The following is a 14743-nucleotide window of genomic DNA, read 5'->3' as shown; positions in this document are numbered from 1 at the left end:
GTAGAAAGCTTCTACTTTTACCTCAGTATTTATTTATTTATTATTTATACTGTTAGCCAAAGGCCGTTGGAGGGCGGGGTAAAGAAATACACTTCACTTGTTGACACAAGCACTACAAAATTAAATCGAGAAAGAAAACACAACAGGCAGTTTTTAACAGAGGACCTATCCAACAGGCAGTTAATTAAGGGTTTACGCAGTAGTGATCAACGATTCGCATGGTGGCAAAACTTCATTCGACACAATTGACGAAGGCTATATCATATACATCACAAACTTCAGCGTCGTAGGAACTTTTCCTGCTAACGTAACGTGCAGGTATAGAAAAATATACAAAAAAGGGAACATTTCCAGGTAGAAGAAATGAGGTAACAACGCCTGAATATGGCTACCTTGAGGAGTAATATGCCATTACCGTCTTTTCAAATTCCTCTGTAGAGTTAGTTCAAGTTATGCTATGGGGAAGGCGTTCCAGTTTTCAATCGTTTTTGAGAAGAGGGAATATTTAAAGGGGTCTACCTTAGTAGGGATAGGCAAAAACTGGTCTTCGTGGCTAGATCTAACAACCCGTGAAATACACGACGTTCTGTTTTCTGTGAATCTGTAGGGGTTGAAGTTAAAAGAGCTGTGTTTCGATAAGTGTATGAATTTCAATCTAGCCACTTTTCGTCGCATTGAAAGCTCGGGCAATTTTAGTTGAGTCAGCATTTTGGTCGCTGAGTCCATGTACCTATAATTCGACATTATACACCTTGCTGCACGCCTCTGTATTTTTCAATTTTCTTTACTTCGTTTTTTTGTATGTGGATCCCATATTATGTTTCTGTATTCTAGTGCGCGGGTTGTATCAAAGTAAGATATGCTGTTAGTTCAACACCTCGGGAAGCAAATTTCAACTTACGTCTAAGTGACCAGAGTTTAACCTCAGCGGCATTACATAAGTTAGTAATATGTTTTTTTCGAGATAAGGTATATGATATCGTAATGCCTAAATGCTTAAAGTGCCTAAATTGTGTCAATGGCTTTCCGTCTAATATGTAGTTGAAAACTGACACATTTTTTTGTTTTCCTAGTTATGCGTGCGTATACCATTTTCTCTTGGTTTATTTTTATTTTTCATTGTGTGCACCAATCAGCAATGGATTGCAGTGCTGAGGCTAACTCTAAGTGATCTTCATGAAAATATATTTTAGAGTATATTATCAATCTTTTGTAAACAGACGAACAGTAATTTTCCTACTAAGGCTACTTGTAATATCGTTTATACAACAGAGAAATAAAACAGGTCCTAATACTGATCCCTGCGGAACACCAGACGTTACATTTAACATTCTCAATTTCTTTCCTTTCACCTCCACGTATTGTGTCCTGTCAGCTAAATATGATTCAATCCACTTACTTATATTTGAGCTTACTCCAAGCTCAAGGAATTTACCATATAAATGCGAGAGGGAAACGCGATCAAAGGCTTTTGGTAAGTCTAAGCAAATTTCATCTATTTGATCTGTTTCATTATATTTTCAGCAAAAGCGTGCACTGTTTCAGCAAGTTGGGTGATTGTGGATAACCGTCTCGTAAATCCATGCTAGTTAGGATTTAACCTGTTTGAGCTTTCGAGAAAACTAAACATCCTTTTGACAATATATGCTCCAATATTTTACAGCATGCGCATGTAATCAATATTGGTCTGTTTTTTGTACTTTATGTTTATCACCTGTTTCGTGTACTGGTACGACCCGCACTAATAGCCAATCATGTGGTAATTTATGTTGCTCAAGAGATGCATTAAAATTATCAGTAAATATTTAGCAATCCCATTCTGAATATCTTCTCAGAAATTCATTAGGAATGCAATCCGGGCCCGGTGACTTTTTTAGTATCAAGATTTAACAGGAGAGAAAGTACGCCTTCTTCAGATAACACAACGTCTAGCATGTCTGAATGCACTTTATCCATTTTACCTCTTATCGCTGTAGGCAAAGGTGTGGAAGGGTCGAAAACAGAGTTCAAAAATTTATTGTATTTGTCAGCAATTTGAGTGGGATCAGTAAATATACATCCAGTATTTGTAATATAGGTCACATTCTCCCGAGATAGAGCAAGGTGATGCCAAAATCGCTGTGGCAATTCTTTCATAAACTCTGACAAAGTGTGAGAATGGTAATATTCTTTTGCAATAAATAGTTTTTCCTTGAGAGTAAATGAAAGATTATGGATCTCATTACGATCTCGGTGTTTTCTTTTCCTTCTACGTTTTAATTTCCTTTTTAACTGTATGATTTCTCGTTTCACCCAAGGATTTCGTCTTTTCACGTTTTTTTTTACTTTTATCGGGATGTATTTATGCATTTCCATCTCCATCAAAAACGCAGCCACCGCAGCCGGGATTTGATCCTGCTACCTGCAGGTCAGCAGCCGAGTACCTTAGCCACTAGACCAACGCGGTGGGGCAGCAATAACTCTTAAACCCAAAATGAAGATCCTCCTATTTTCATGGAGGACCCCACAAAGCCTCAAGCATTGATTATTTCAGTAAGTTTATCTTGTGAAAATTGTGCCGAATTCAAGCAAATACATTGCTGTTGAACTTTAGGTACATATATCTAAAGGAAATACAAGCACCGCTTTATTGCTAACGGGACACAGAGTGCACAATAGTGACAAGATCGATTCCAGACGGAGGGCGACGGCTCTTGGTGGTGCAGCCTGTACACCAGCTTCTCCGCAGTGCGTGGTTGCTAGCCTTGTTGGAAAGCAAGTGCAATACTCTGCTACCTAAAAGTAGCATACACAGTGATTCTACATGGTCCCTTTGATTTTTGCCTCTGATGAATACCGGCGGAAGTCATTTGTTTATATCGCACCGCAGCGCCCGTGTTCATGAGGAATACGTCACCGATATTTTTTATTTAAAGTGCTTCTATCAAACTTTTTTGTACCCTTAGAAAACTAATGTGTATGAGCATGGTGTCTCTTTCTTGGTAATATTATATATTACACATCATGCTTTACGCACTATATTTTTAGATATTGTTACACACTTAATTATAGGGATCATTTCACGCCAACTGACCTAACCATAGCGCTCATCGAAAATCTATTTCTCTGAAAATTTCGTGAAAATTATAGAGATATGAGAATTACTTCCTAAGTATGGCTTCAATATATTGGGAGCGGCATACGTATTTTTCGCGCGTAACCAACATTAGATGCTCACAGATTTGTGAAATGCCATGTGCAAAAAGAAGACCTATCAGCCATTTCACGCATTCTTTCAGCACTTGCTTTGTTGCGTTTTTTGAGCATCGTGCTTTAATTACAGGGTAGTTTTTTATGACAGCCTTAAATTTTTCTCTCCTTAGTCTTTATGAAAATTTAGGTAATTGCAGCATAATCGAGAGTTTTGTTGTGACGTCATTAGCGACCTGAGGTGGCCCTTGAAAAGAAGCAAAAAGAGCAAACAATTGAGTATCATAGCAACTTTGTTCACTGAATGCCTAATCAGAGTGAATTTAGTGTCAGTGGAGGATACAAAATGTTTACAGTTAAGGAAAGCAACATGTCAACCCATTAGCTGTATGTGAACTGACCTGTTAAGTTTCACTTTTGTGTACTTTTACATCGTATGTTGTACAGTCTCGCGTTTTGTGCCATTATTGTTGATATTATGGCACATCTTGTTTTATAAGAGGAAAGGAGTAGCTGGTGCTACCATATTGGCTCCAACCTCTCATATTTAGTCATTTTAATATAAAAAACATTTGCATCCCTACATTCACGTGAGAAACCCTCCTTGTCCTTTATAAGTACGCGAAGCATGGCTTCTGTGTAATATATATGCCCTTGTTGTTTTCTTGTTGTGCTATTTACACGTACTTTGACACGTACATTTAACGTCACAGTGCTATTGGCAGATCATTCATTGTGCATCCGGCATACAAGGATGTCACAACGTTTCTCGCTGTCTATCGGGCTCGAGTTATGTGGCAAGTGGCTCGAATATAACCATCAACGTAATTCGAGAGACTTACTGACATAGCAAATCGGGCGAGTTGATAGATACTGATGCTGGTTAGCCGAAGCAAACCACCATAAAATTAAAACAATGTATGACATGCCCGCATCACCTTTCCCTGGCCTGTATCGAGTTTTTTGTCGCTGGTCAACATGAATAAAATACTCACTCTGCTTCCACCAGCAACGGGACTCATGTGACCCATTGGAGGAGACTGAAAAAAAAAAGACATATCACGGCACTCTTGGTAAAGATCTCTGCTTGTGCACATTATCACTACTTCATAATTATCATACCCATAATTTTTTTTCTTTTCACTGGTCATCATAAGTTAAACCCTTACCCTACTTGGACCAGCAGTGGGACTTGCCGGTCTAGATCGCGGTGGAAACTGAAAAAAAAAAACGCGTAGCCTAGCAGTCTTGATTGCCACAAGTACACCAGGACATCTGCAGAAGTACACCAGGACATCTGCACTACGGCATGCTAAGATATTTGAGCATTATTGTTTTGTTTCGATGACCATCATAAATGAAGAACTTACTCCGCTTGGTCCAGCACCGCTACTTGCGTAGACGAACGGTAGTGGAGACTGAAAAAGAGGAGCACGACAATATTGACTCAGATATACAAGAGTATTTATTCACTTCTGCTTTGCTATTTTTGTAGCAGTGAATTGTGTTGGCGCTCGTCATATTACATGTCTTGTCCTGTTTCGTCGAAAAATGGGGCTAGGAGGGTTCGATGATCATGGAGACTGAAAAGGGTATAGCACGGCAATGCTTACTGATGTATGCACGCATGCACTTCATCAACACTGGATGTTTGCTTCAACAGTAATATTTCTATTCTATAAGCAGTAACGATCTAGTTAGCAATACAACATGAATAAACATTCCAGGAGCAGCTGATATAAAGCTGCAAATTTCATGTATTGTAATGGTCCAACGTTTTCATTAAAAACGTTCAATCATTTTTCTATGGCGCTCGATGTTTAGTTGTTGGAAAGTTGACGTAGAGCATAGGCACCGTTTTGCAGTAATTCAGTCAATAGTTGCCACTCATATTACATATTTTTCTCTCTCTTTAATAGTTTTGCACTCAATGACAATGGCTGTAAGGCCAATGCACAGTGCTACTTTACTAGTATAGTTGCAGTGAGTATTAGACTTTTTAACTACCCGACAGATCTGGCCTTTATGTTTGTACTTTATGACATCAGCTGTAATAGTGGTTTTGTACAGTTGACATTATTTTGGCTACTTCACACATGCAATACGGTATATGTAATATTTTGTGGAAAATTATCGCTATTGCTTGAACAGAAACACGCATATTTTCAGTCATAATTGAGTAGATGCGATCCCCTTTTGACTCTGTTCAGCAGAATGTTCGATATATATCATGACTTAGAAGCAGATATGTCGCTGCTGCGCTCATTGAATAGTTTTTAGACACTGCATTGTTACACACAATTCAAAATAACCGCAATTAGGACGAAGCTCAAATCTTCGTGTGTTTCTTATGAAGTTCTAACTGAAGCAGAAAACACGCAGGCCCCCCTAGAATTGGCAGACGAGCATCACAGTATCCGTGGCTAAATATTACTGGTGTTTTGTTTCTCTTTTTGGCTATTCAAATGAACTCAGCTATAAGCTTTATTGTTTGATCAGTTCAATAGTAAGCTTAACATATTCACGATAATGTCTACAGCTGGTGGGCTCGTACTTATGAGCCGGCTCGTGAGCACGGTGCTTTAGATGCATTTATAAAAGAGAAAGAGGAAGAGAAAGAAAAAGTAAGGAGGTTGAACAAGCTTTGGCTTGCTTGGCTGCCATACACCTGCCTTGAGGTAAAAGACGACTGAGAAAGAGATGAATAATCGGTCATCTTGAAAATATACGACACATTTATAGTATGCCTTGTTGCGCAACTTGGCCCACAGTCGTGGTGAGAATACCAGTAGCGCCAAATGAAGCAGAAGAAGCCGATACAATCAAATAGAGAATGAGAGAGTAAACTCGCTAGACTGATTTTTTTCTCTTCGAAATAAAATGATCTGATAGCACTGGTCATTTGCCAGCGCTCGTGGATTTTTCACGGCCTTGAGCGTACGCGACACTATCGGCGAAAGTCCCAGGATCTTCTTTTCTGTCAATGATCTCGAATACATGTGAGATAGCTTTGCTTTCATACCACCTCATTCAGTCTGTTACAGTGGACAGCGGCACTGACTTTGCTCAAGCACCTCCTTGCAAGTGCGAATGTTTCCTACCATACTGCTGGCTATTTCAATGAGACGTAACAATGCATTAGCAAAATGTCACGTCTAACCATAAGCGACCCAGCACTTTCATCAATAAAAATGAAGAAGTCACACAAAGAACACGAATGAAGAATTTTCCGAAATCAAGCTTTTCGTACTAAAGAACAAAAGCATGCTCACATGTCGAAATTGTTGAGCTCAAAAGCAGCTTTATGCCAGAACTTATGTATATACATAATCAGCAAATATTGAACCTGGAATAACTGAATGAATCCGAAAAACATAAAGAATTCTGAGCAGGCCACGCCATATCTGACCTAAACACGTCTATTGAGATTCTTAACTTGGTTATCATAACTTGGTTATCAAACAAGAAAAAATAATAATAATGAAAGTGGAGGCATGAAGAGATTGAAAATTGTTGAATTGCAAATGTAGCTGGATACAATTTTTCGGAAAGTAGAATAGTCTTCGTCGGGGCTCTGGCATCGCCCTTGCGAAGAAAAGTTCACATGTCGAAACGTTGGCTCCAGAGAAGCTTCCTGTAAGAACACTTTTAAATGCACCAGAGAGTCCATTACGTGTATGTCTGGGGCTGTAAATAGAAGTGAAGGGACACACTGTTATGAACTGGCTAAATGCTTTTTCATGTACAAGAAGGAGCCTAACATAGATTGATTATATTTTATTGTCATCTTATACTATATGATAACGTAGTGTGCAACGGAGCCAATATGCGCTAAGGCTTTCTTTATTAGTATTTCGTCGGACACAGGTAGGACACCATCATGGAGAATCAGCGTAGAAACACTGCCCTTATGTCAGTCTTCTGAGGCTTCCAGAGAAAGTAGTTCTATGATGAGTCCATGCGAAATGTATGCTAGCTACAATAATGAACCCTAATACATGTGTTCAGCAGCTGTCTCTAAGAAGCTTGAAAATCATTCGGGGACACTGGAGTATTCCGTGGTTAAAACATCACAATACCGTGCAAAACATGTGATGTTTAAATTTAGTCTTGTGCTAATTCACAATTACCCGTGAAGGACCTGCTCGCTGTGACAGACTGCCTCTTGCTTTCGCTGCATTCCACGTCAGCTGTCTTACTTATCTTCTCTGTATTCATAATTCGCACGCTATCCAAGAGAGTTAAATGAGCAGTGACATCAATTAGGTACATGTCGCATTTTTCGAGTGAACGCGTTGTCATAAATTCCCAAGTAACAGTTCGGTACTAAACATGCACCTGAGAGACGAATAATATGTTCAATAACAATCACTATGACCAGTATGATCTGTATGACCAACCGAATGCAAAACAGGTTCAAAGCCCGCCAGTATTGAACGCTGCCATCATTACAAAGTAGTCACCTTCCCCGGTCCCACCTCGTCGGGTCACGTGAACACACGATAGGGTGACGCGCAGTGTACATTTCGTCTGCTTGGCGCACACATCTATAGGCATGTTATAACCACCCCTTTAGTGAGTTCTAGTTCACTGTAACCACCCCCATTGTCTTCGCTGCCATCATCAACATCGTTCACAGACGGTGACAAAACACTGAGGAGTATGAAGTCGCGATGCTTCGTGGCAGCGCAAATATTTTTTGGTTCTATCATCTTCTGAACAGTGATTCTAAAATTGATGCCAGCCCGAGCAGTAATAGGGTATGCGGAGATGCTTGCTTGGCCACGCTGGCTGTTAAGACATAATACGTACGCTGCATGCGTGTTACTTTTGCGCAATTACCGTACATAGACAGCCACAATTTCACTCATGACAAATCAACCGAAGCGGCTCAACAAAAACGATGGATTCACACGAACGTGCTGCACTAAGCAAGCAAAACGAAGAAAAGAAAAGCGTTACTGGGCAGCCAGGCGTCACCGCCAAATGACAACACATGTAGGCACCGTGATGACAAAACTGAAAATGTCGACGTCATCGCTGCTCCCATCACTTGGCGCCTGAATTGTAGTTGTATTCTTGTTCACTATATTCGTGGTCTACTTGCTTGCTGAACAAGCCAAAGCAATGTCAATGGCTAATGGCTAGAAACGCCCCGATGCGCATTTTACAATCTTTGCGCTCCAAATAGAAAAACTTCTACGTAACGAACGGGATTCACACTTCCCTAAAAGAACTCGTGCGCACGAAGCAATTGAATGATTGCTATATGCAGAGTCTGAAATTTTGTGTCATTGCTTCTTCAGCAGAGTGCGATCCGAATGGCGATGCCGCCGACTGAATAACAATGTTGAGCGGACTGAAGAATTTTGAGTAGAAGTACAACAGGAGCAGTATTTTCTATGTATCCTCCAGGTGGGCTTACGCACTTCAGTGGAGCGCATCCAGTTATTTCAAAAAGTGGCGAGCCGTGTCTACGTGGCACTCTTGACCACGTCGACGCACCGAACTCTCCAGCACATTTTCAGCGTAAAGAAAAAATAAGTGGAGAAAATGCGGTGTAACGGAGCACATAAACGAACTTTCAAAATCTGAACATTCGCAAGAAGATCGATCTTTGAAAAGGATTCTGGGAGTGCGTACCGATATTTCGAAAACATAAGGCTGCTGGCCACACTAAAACCAAGTCGAGGGCTTACGTACGCACGCATGCGCTGACAAAGAGCCACGGCAGAAGACGTGCTTACCAGGGAACACATATATTATCGTGGGTTATAAAAGGAACGAAAAGAACCCCGGCCTTTTCCACGAAGTATAACGGGCTTGTACCAAGGGAGGCGGTGAGCGCCGCCACTTCGCCGAATGTGCCCGGCATACTGTGAGCCGAGTAAAGGCACGTGCTTTTGCCAGAGGCGGCGCAGATAGCTTTGCACGTGAAGAGGAGGAGTTTCAGCATTATTTTTATGTTGTGACAAAGCGCAGTTTGATTTTATTCTGCCTATGCCAATGCAACGCCTGTACCATCACCCAATTATAGTCTGTCGAAGGCGTTAAGATAGAGAAGCTTCGCTGTTTCTCAATGTGTAACGGTGAGCGTAATATCCTTCATTTTTTTATTTTAACAGCTGCTAAGTGTTTGATTTCACTCTGTATAATGTGGACTTAATTTAATAGTTCTGTTTAAATCAAATGTCGCCTATTTTTTAGAAATAAAATACTTACCCGACGGTCACCGAAGACGACACTCTGAAGGCTAGGGTGACTGTGAGGCTGAAAAACAAATTAGGAAGAAATGCCACGCAGAAAACAAGTATTTTCTTGGGATCGTGATGCAGATGAAAGAAGCAGACTGTAAGTAGAAGATGAAACTGTTTTTTTTGTCGTAGTTCTGGCACGAAAATTGAAGGTAAGATTACAAAGATATACAGTGGCATATAGCGGCGCCCAGAGCGTCCACCGTCGATAAACTGACAAGTGGTGAAGTGCATTAGTATATATACACGTGCCTTCAAATATTCTAGCGTTATTTCTAGTGGTAACATAGGTTCTAGAATAATATGTACTGTTCGTTAAGTGGACGTAATCTCACCAAAATGAAATACCACAGTCCTGAAGGTACTCGAACACTGATTTGTATGTGAAGTTTAACGTCCCAAAACCACCATATGATTATGCGAGACGCCGTAGTGGAGAGCTCCGGAAATTTCAATCACCTGGGGTTCTTTAATGTGCACCCAAATCTTAGTACACGGGCCTACAACATTTCCGCCTCCATCGGAAATGCAGCCGCCGCAGCCACGATTTGAACCCCCTACCTGCGGGTCAGCAGCCGAGTACCTTAGCCACTAGACCACCACGGCGGGGCAGGTGCTCGAAAACTGCGGCGTGGTTTGCGCTGCAAATTACTGACAGTGTAACATGGCGATAACAAAACTTGAGAGAGGAATGTGCCAATATACACATCAGCACAATCTCTGTTCTTTATAATACTGAAGGCTTTTTTGCCACTATGAAGCCATGACATTCGTGTTGCTTCTAATTATTTGTGAATATGATCTTTCCTGGGTAAATTGTGTGGGGCTGCACACTACATGTTGTTAAACTACTTGCGGTTTACTAGTCGGTAATTCCCATAATAAAAAAATAATATCGCAGAATATCACATTGGCCTTTTAAAAAACTATAGTAGTTTTGGGGGTACTTCAACGCAAACAGCGTCTCCGCAATGGTCTAGTGGCTAAGGTACTCGGCCACTGACCCGCAGGTCACGGGATCAAATCCCGGCTGCGCCGGCTGCATTGCCGATGGAGGCGAAAATGCTGCAGGCCTGTATGCTCAGATTTGGGTTCACGTTATAGAAACCCTGGAGGTCAAAATTTTCGGAGCCCTCTACTACGGCGTCTCTCATATTCACATGAAGGTTTTGGGACAGTAAACACCACATAATATTCAAACATTCAACTCAACACAAACATTTTATTTGTCTGTCTATTGGTGTCAGTGCAACAAATCAGTCACCCGGCGAAAATTTAACTCCTTTTGAAACGGCCACTCATCTAGATCTCGATGCGGCATTGATACTTCGGATCGTTGTCAATAAAAAACAGTACACATGTTCGAGCTTCATGGTGACACGTAAGTGTCAGCCATGATGTCTTTTGATTTATATATACCACAGACACGTAACTTTGAAAGCTAGAATATTTACTACGCTGCGTTGACGGTGCGATGTTGCGAAAGAAAAAAAGCGGCTGTTTCCTACGTTTTTCCTAAAAGAAATCAGAGGCTTTAATTAAATGACATGGTGGTAACAGTGGCTCTTTGTTCCAAAAAGAACTTTCGTTTCTTGGCATTACTGACGGATGGCGCCTTATGTCACGCAGCGCCTGCAGACAGAAGCGACGTGCTCTCCAGCAAACTAAGCAGATACGTGGCCGTTTACAAGGCTTGCCATTTACAAACTTGGAAGGTCCATGTCTTTATTCCTATACCACTATATATTTCATTGGCTTTATTACAGTATTGTTCTACAGCAGCTATAGCAGGAAAAATATCCTCTTTCGATGTCCTTTGCAGCGCAGGGCGGAGAATGTTTAAACGGATTTTTTACAGTATTTATCCACAACTCTTCTAGCTAGAACACACTTATCTTTCGACATCGTTTGAAGCATAAAGATTAATTCATTGGCTTTTTTACAGTATTGTTGCAGGACGCCTCCAGACAAAAGACAATCGCCTTCCGACGGACGTCATTTACAACGAAGCATAGAAACACGTGGCCCTTTACAAGGTTCGCCATTTACAGGCCAATAATGCCACTGAATATTTGAGTGGCTTTTTAAAGTACCATTCACAGTGTGTCTAAACATCAAGCGTCATGATTTTTATAATATATCATGCGAATTCTACCTTAGTCCTCTGACATGACTTAACGATCTTTTTAATTGACCAACTAAGCTTAACTCTGTTAAAGATCACAAATATCTAAAAACAAAATTCTAGGCACACTATTGAAGGCTGATTCTCACCGCGACGCACAGTTTTCATATTATAGACGCCTTCATTATTTCACAAAAGGGTCCAATGGCATTGCGCAATGGCATTGAGGTGCTTGGTAATGGCTCAACCTGGCTCGCTACACATTTGCGTAGCAAGACAATCATTTGTGTGTGCTGCAGCAGCATGTGAATTCCCAGCTTATACGGAATAGCTCGTATAGTTGTCGTGGCAGAAAATTGCCTTCGTTGAAGGCCAGTTGAGCCTATACAAGCTCTTCTGTTGCACTGTGAAGTTGGCGACAGGACTATGCGCTTACTACTAACCGAATGTGTATAAACGGCAAGATGGTAAGCTGAGCCACTTTCTCTACGATCATGTTTAAATTTTTGTTAAGCTCACTGAAAAATATGGGTGAAGAGGTGTAGACAGGAGGGCTCTTAAACAAAATATTCAAACAGACGAGGCACATCTATGTTGACCAGTGTGCGTAGTCGCTAAGCGCATTGGCTAAGCCCACAAAGCAAAATCAAATTCAACGATAACGTGTCCATTATTCACTTAATCAATCAAATGTATCAGTACATATATATCTATGTCTTTATATTTATATATCAACCTACCAATCTACCTATGTATCTAGCTATCCAGTCATGTTCAAAGGTTTACAACACACCAGCAGCAAGGACTGATTAGGTGCACGCCTATCAGCTGCACCAACTTTTTAAAATTGCACCTCTAGGGCAAGCCACGGTGATCTAGGGCAATCCATACTATATTTTGTAGACCAGTTAGGCCGTTGTATTTTGAACAAAAGAGTCAGGGCTCTCTGTAGTACTACTAGCACTGCAAGTGCTAGCAGTATTTGTATTAGTAAATGTAGTAGTAGTAATAGAAGTACTATAAACGACAACAGCTAAATATTCGCATTATTGCAGCACAGGGAGAACATGGTGGGACAAAATGAATGTTCAACATGTCTCACTGGTCTTACACAGCTTGCATCAAGTTCCTATCATTGGGCATTATGAAACACTTACCCCACTTGGACCAGCAACAGCACTTGTTGGGCTTGATGGCCGCGGAGACTGAAAACATGATTGATTGATTGATATGTGTGGTTTAACGTCTCAAAGCCACCGTATGATTATGAGAGCCACCGAAGTGGAGGACTCCAGAAAATTCGACCTACCTAGGGTTCTTCAACTTGCAGCCAAATCTGAGAACACGGGCCTTGAAAACAGTACAGCATGGCAATATGGAAGCTTGTCTTACCAGACATATTCCTTTACAACTTCCTTCGTTTTTTCACCTATTGCAAAGAGCTCTCTTCTGCCAAAACTTTTCCACATTACTTCAGTTTTTTGCATTCTTATTCTCAGACCTACTTTTCTGCTTTCCGTGTCAAGATTTGTAATCCTAAGCTGAAGTTCATTCTCAGAGTTACTCATCAAGGTAGTATCATCAAGACAATGTCATCAAGGCCTGTACCACCTATTTGCTATTATTTTCATGCACTCAAAGCACCCGTGACGTATACGCTCAAAGTAACAATCACATACAAGCAACTCGTCAGTTGACAGGAAACGTCTAAGAGGGATCGCGACCACTCCGACACTGCAGACATTTCGAAACCAACAATGTTAACTTTGAGTGAGGCAGGAAGAGTTAAGGAGCGAATAGACGCCTGAGAAGGACAGTCATCAAGAGCACTGAGGCGGCTAAGCTCGCAAGATTAGAGGTTCGGTATGGTGGTAGACGTACGTAATTCCACAAGCGCAAGTGGTCCTTCTTGTTATTACTAGTGCAATTACCCACCATAGCCCTGTGAGAACGTTTATCACTCTCTGTCAGGTGGACGTCTTTTAGTAAGCTATAAAGTATTAAAAGTAATATTATTTGCCTCAGAATAAAAGACTGAATTACGTAACGAATCGGTCAAGCTAAGAAAAAGTCATATTAAAAAGCACCAATGGAACACGGCACCAGCCAAAGTATGTACGACCCTATGTTGATCTTCCTTGCCTGGCATTAGGTTTTAATTCGCTCAACATAATGAATAAAGCACTTACCCTGCTTGAACTATCAGAGAAAGTTGGTGGGGTCAATGGAGGTGGAGACTGAAAAAAAGTGTAGCAGTAAAATATTCACTCAAATGCACAGACGTTCACAACTGCTGCTGTAAGTGTATGGCCAGTAGCAGTAGTCCTAATATTATTTTCAGTATTAACAGCAGTTTTTGCATACATTCAGCAAATACGGCCTATCATCTATATTTCACAAAAAGCAAACTTGTATAGCAGAATATATCTAGCTGCAAACTACCCGCTCCATAACCATTGATCCTTCAAGTATAAATTATGGAAGCATATATGTCATCACTAGAGACCTAATGAGTACTACAAAGGCCTGTACTGGTGCACTGTACCTTGAAGTTCATAAAATGTCATGAGACTGATAACCTTGCCTTGATGACATCACCTTGAAGGTTCAGAGTTACGGCATCTGCCCTGTATTGAATGTCTTCTAGTAATCACAAAATTTCCGTGAGTTCTTACATGATATATGTTACTAGTAATATTTCATCGTCTGTAGCCACTATGTCTTGATTTTGGACGTGGTTTTTTGAGCAAGCTTAAAAACAAATGTGATGAACATCAGCCTTCAACAAGCACTCCCATTGAAACATTGCAAGTACTGGGTGTTGGTGCGCTCAAAGCCACTCTGACGCCGAACTGATAGGGGATAGTGAGTTCACCTGCAAGAACATTGAAATCAGAAAATCCCATGCTAATCTGCCTATGATATGTCACTAGTCAGTTGACAACGTTGTCGAGTGGAATAATAATTTGACGATCGCGTTTTATAAGTTTAGAAATTCAGTGCGGAGGATGCATCTTTTTATTAGTTCCACACTGATGCGAAGCCTGCTGAACAAGTCAGCGTGTTTATAAGAATTCGTGGTTTGCAAATGTAAGAAAGTGCTATTAGGTTTATCAGAGCTCGAGGACTTTTACTGCATGCCAGGTGTGTATGTACTTGCATCAACACCATGTCA

The 14743-nt window shown here is 40.8% G+C and overlaps 1 protein-coding gene across 1 annotated transcript in view; it reads right to left on the bottom strand.

Moving 5' to 3' along the window:
* LOC142765967 (uncharacterized) overlaps positions 1 to 14743 on the bottom strand; it is a 150379-nt gene that overhangs the window by 13806 nt on the left and 121830 nt on the right. The window contains exons 16-21 of the mRNA XM_075867775.1: positions 13758 to 13805; positions 12726 to 12773; positions 9412 to 9459; positions 4560 to 4607; positions 4359 to 4406; positions 4185 to 4229 (exon numbers count right to left, since the gene is read on the bottom strand). Of these exons, the coding sequence (XP_075723890.1) occupies positions 4185 to 4229; positions 4359 to 4406; positions 4560 to 4607; positions 9412 to 9459; positions 12726 to 12773; positions 13758 to 13805 (285 nt within the window). The remainder of the gene's footprint in view (positions 1 to 4184; positions 4230 to 4358; positions 4407 to 4559; positions 4608 to 9411; positions 9460 to 12725; positions 12774 to 13757; positions 13806 to 14743) is intronic.

The sequence above is a fragment of the Rhipicephalus microplus genome, chromosome 6 (assembly GCF_043290135.1).
Source record: "Rhipicephalus microplus isolate Deutch F79 chromosome 6, USDA_Rmic, whole genome shotgun sequence".
Classification (NCBI taxonomy): Eukaryota; Metazoa; Arthropoda; class Arachnida; order Ixodida; family Ixodidae; genus Rhipicephalus; species Rhipicephalus microplus.
Note: the sequence above shows the minus strand (reverse complement) of the source record. Positions and strands in the feature narration are given on the sequence as shown.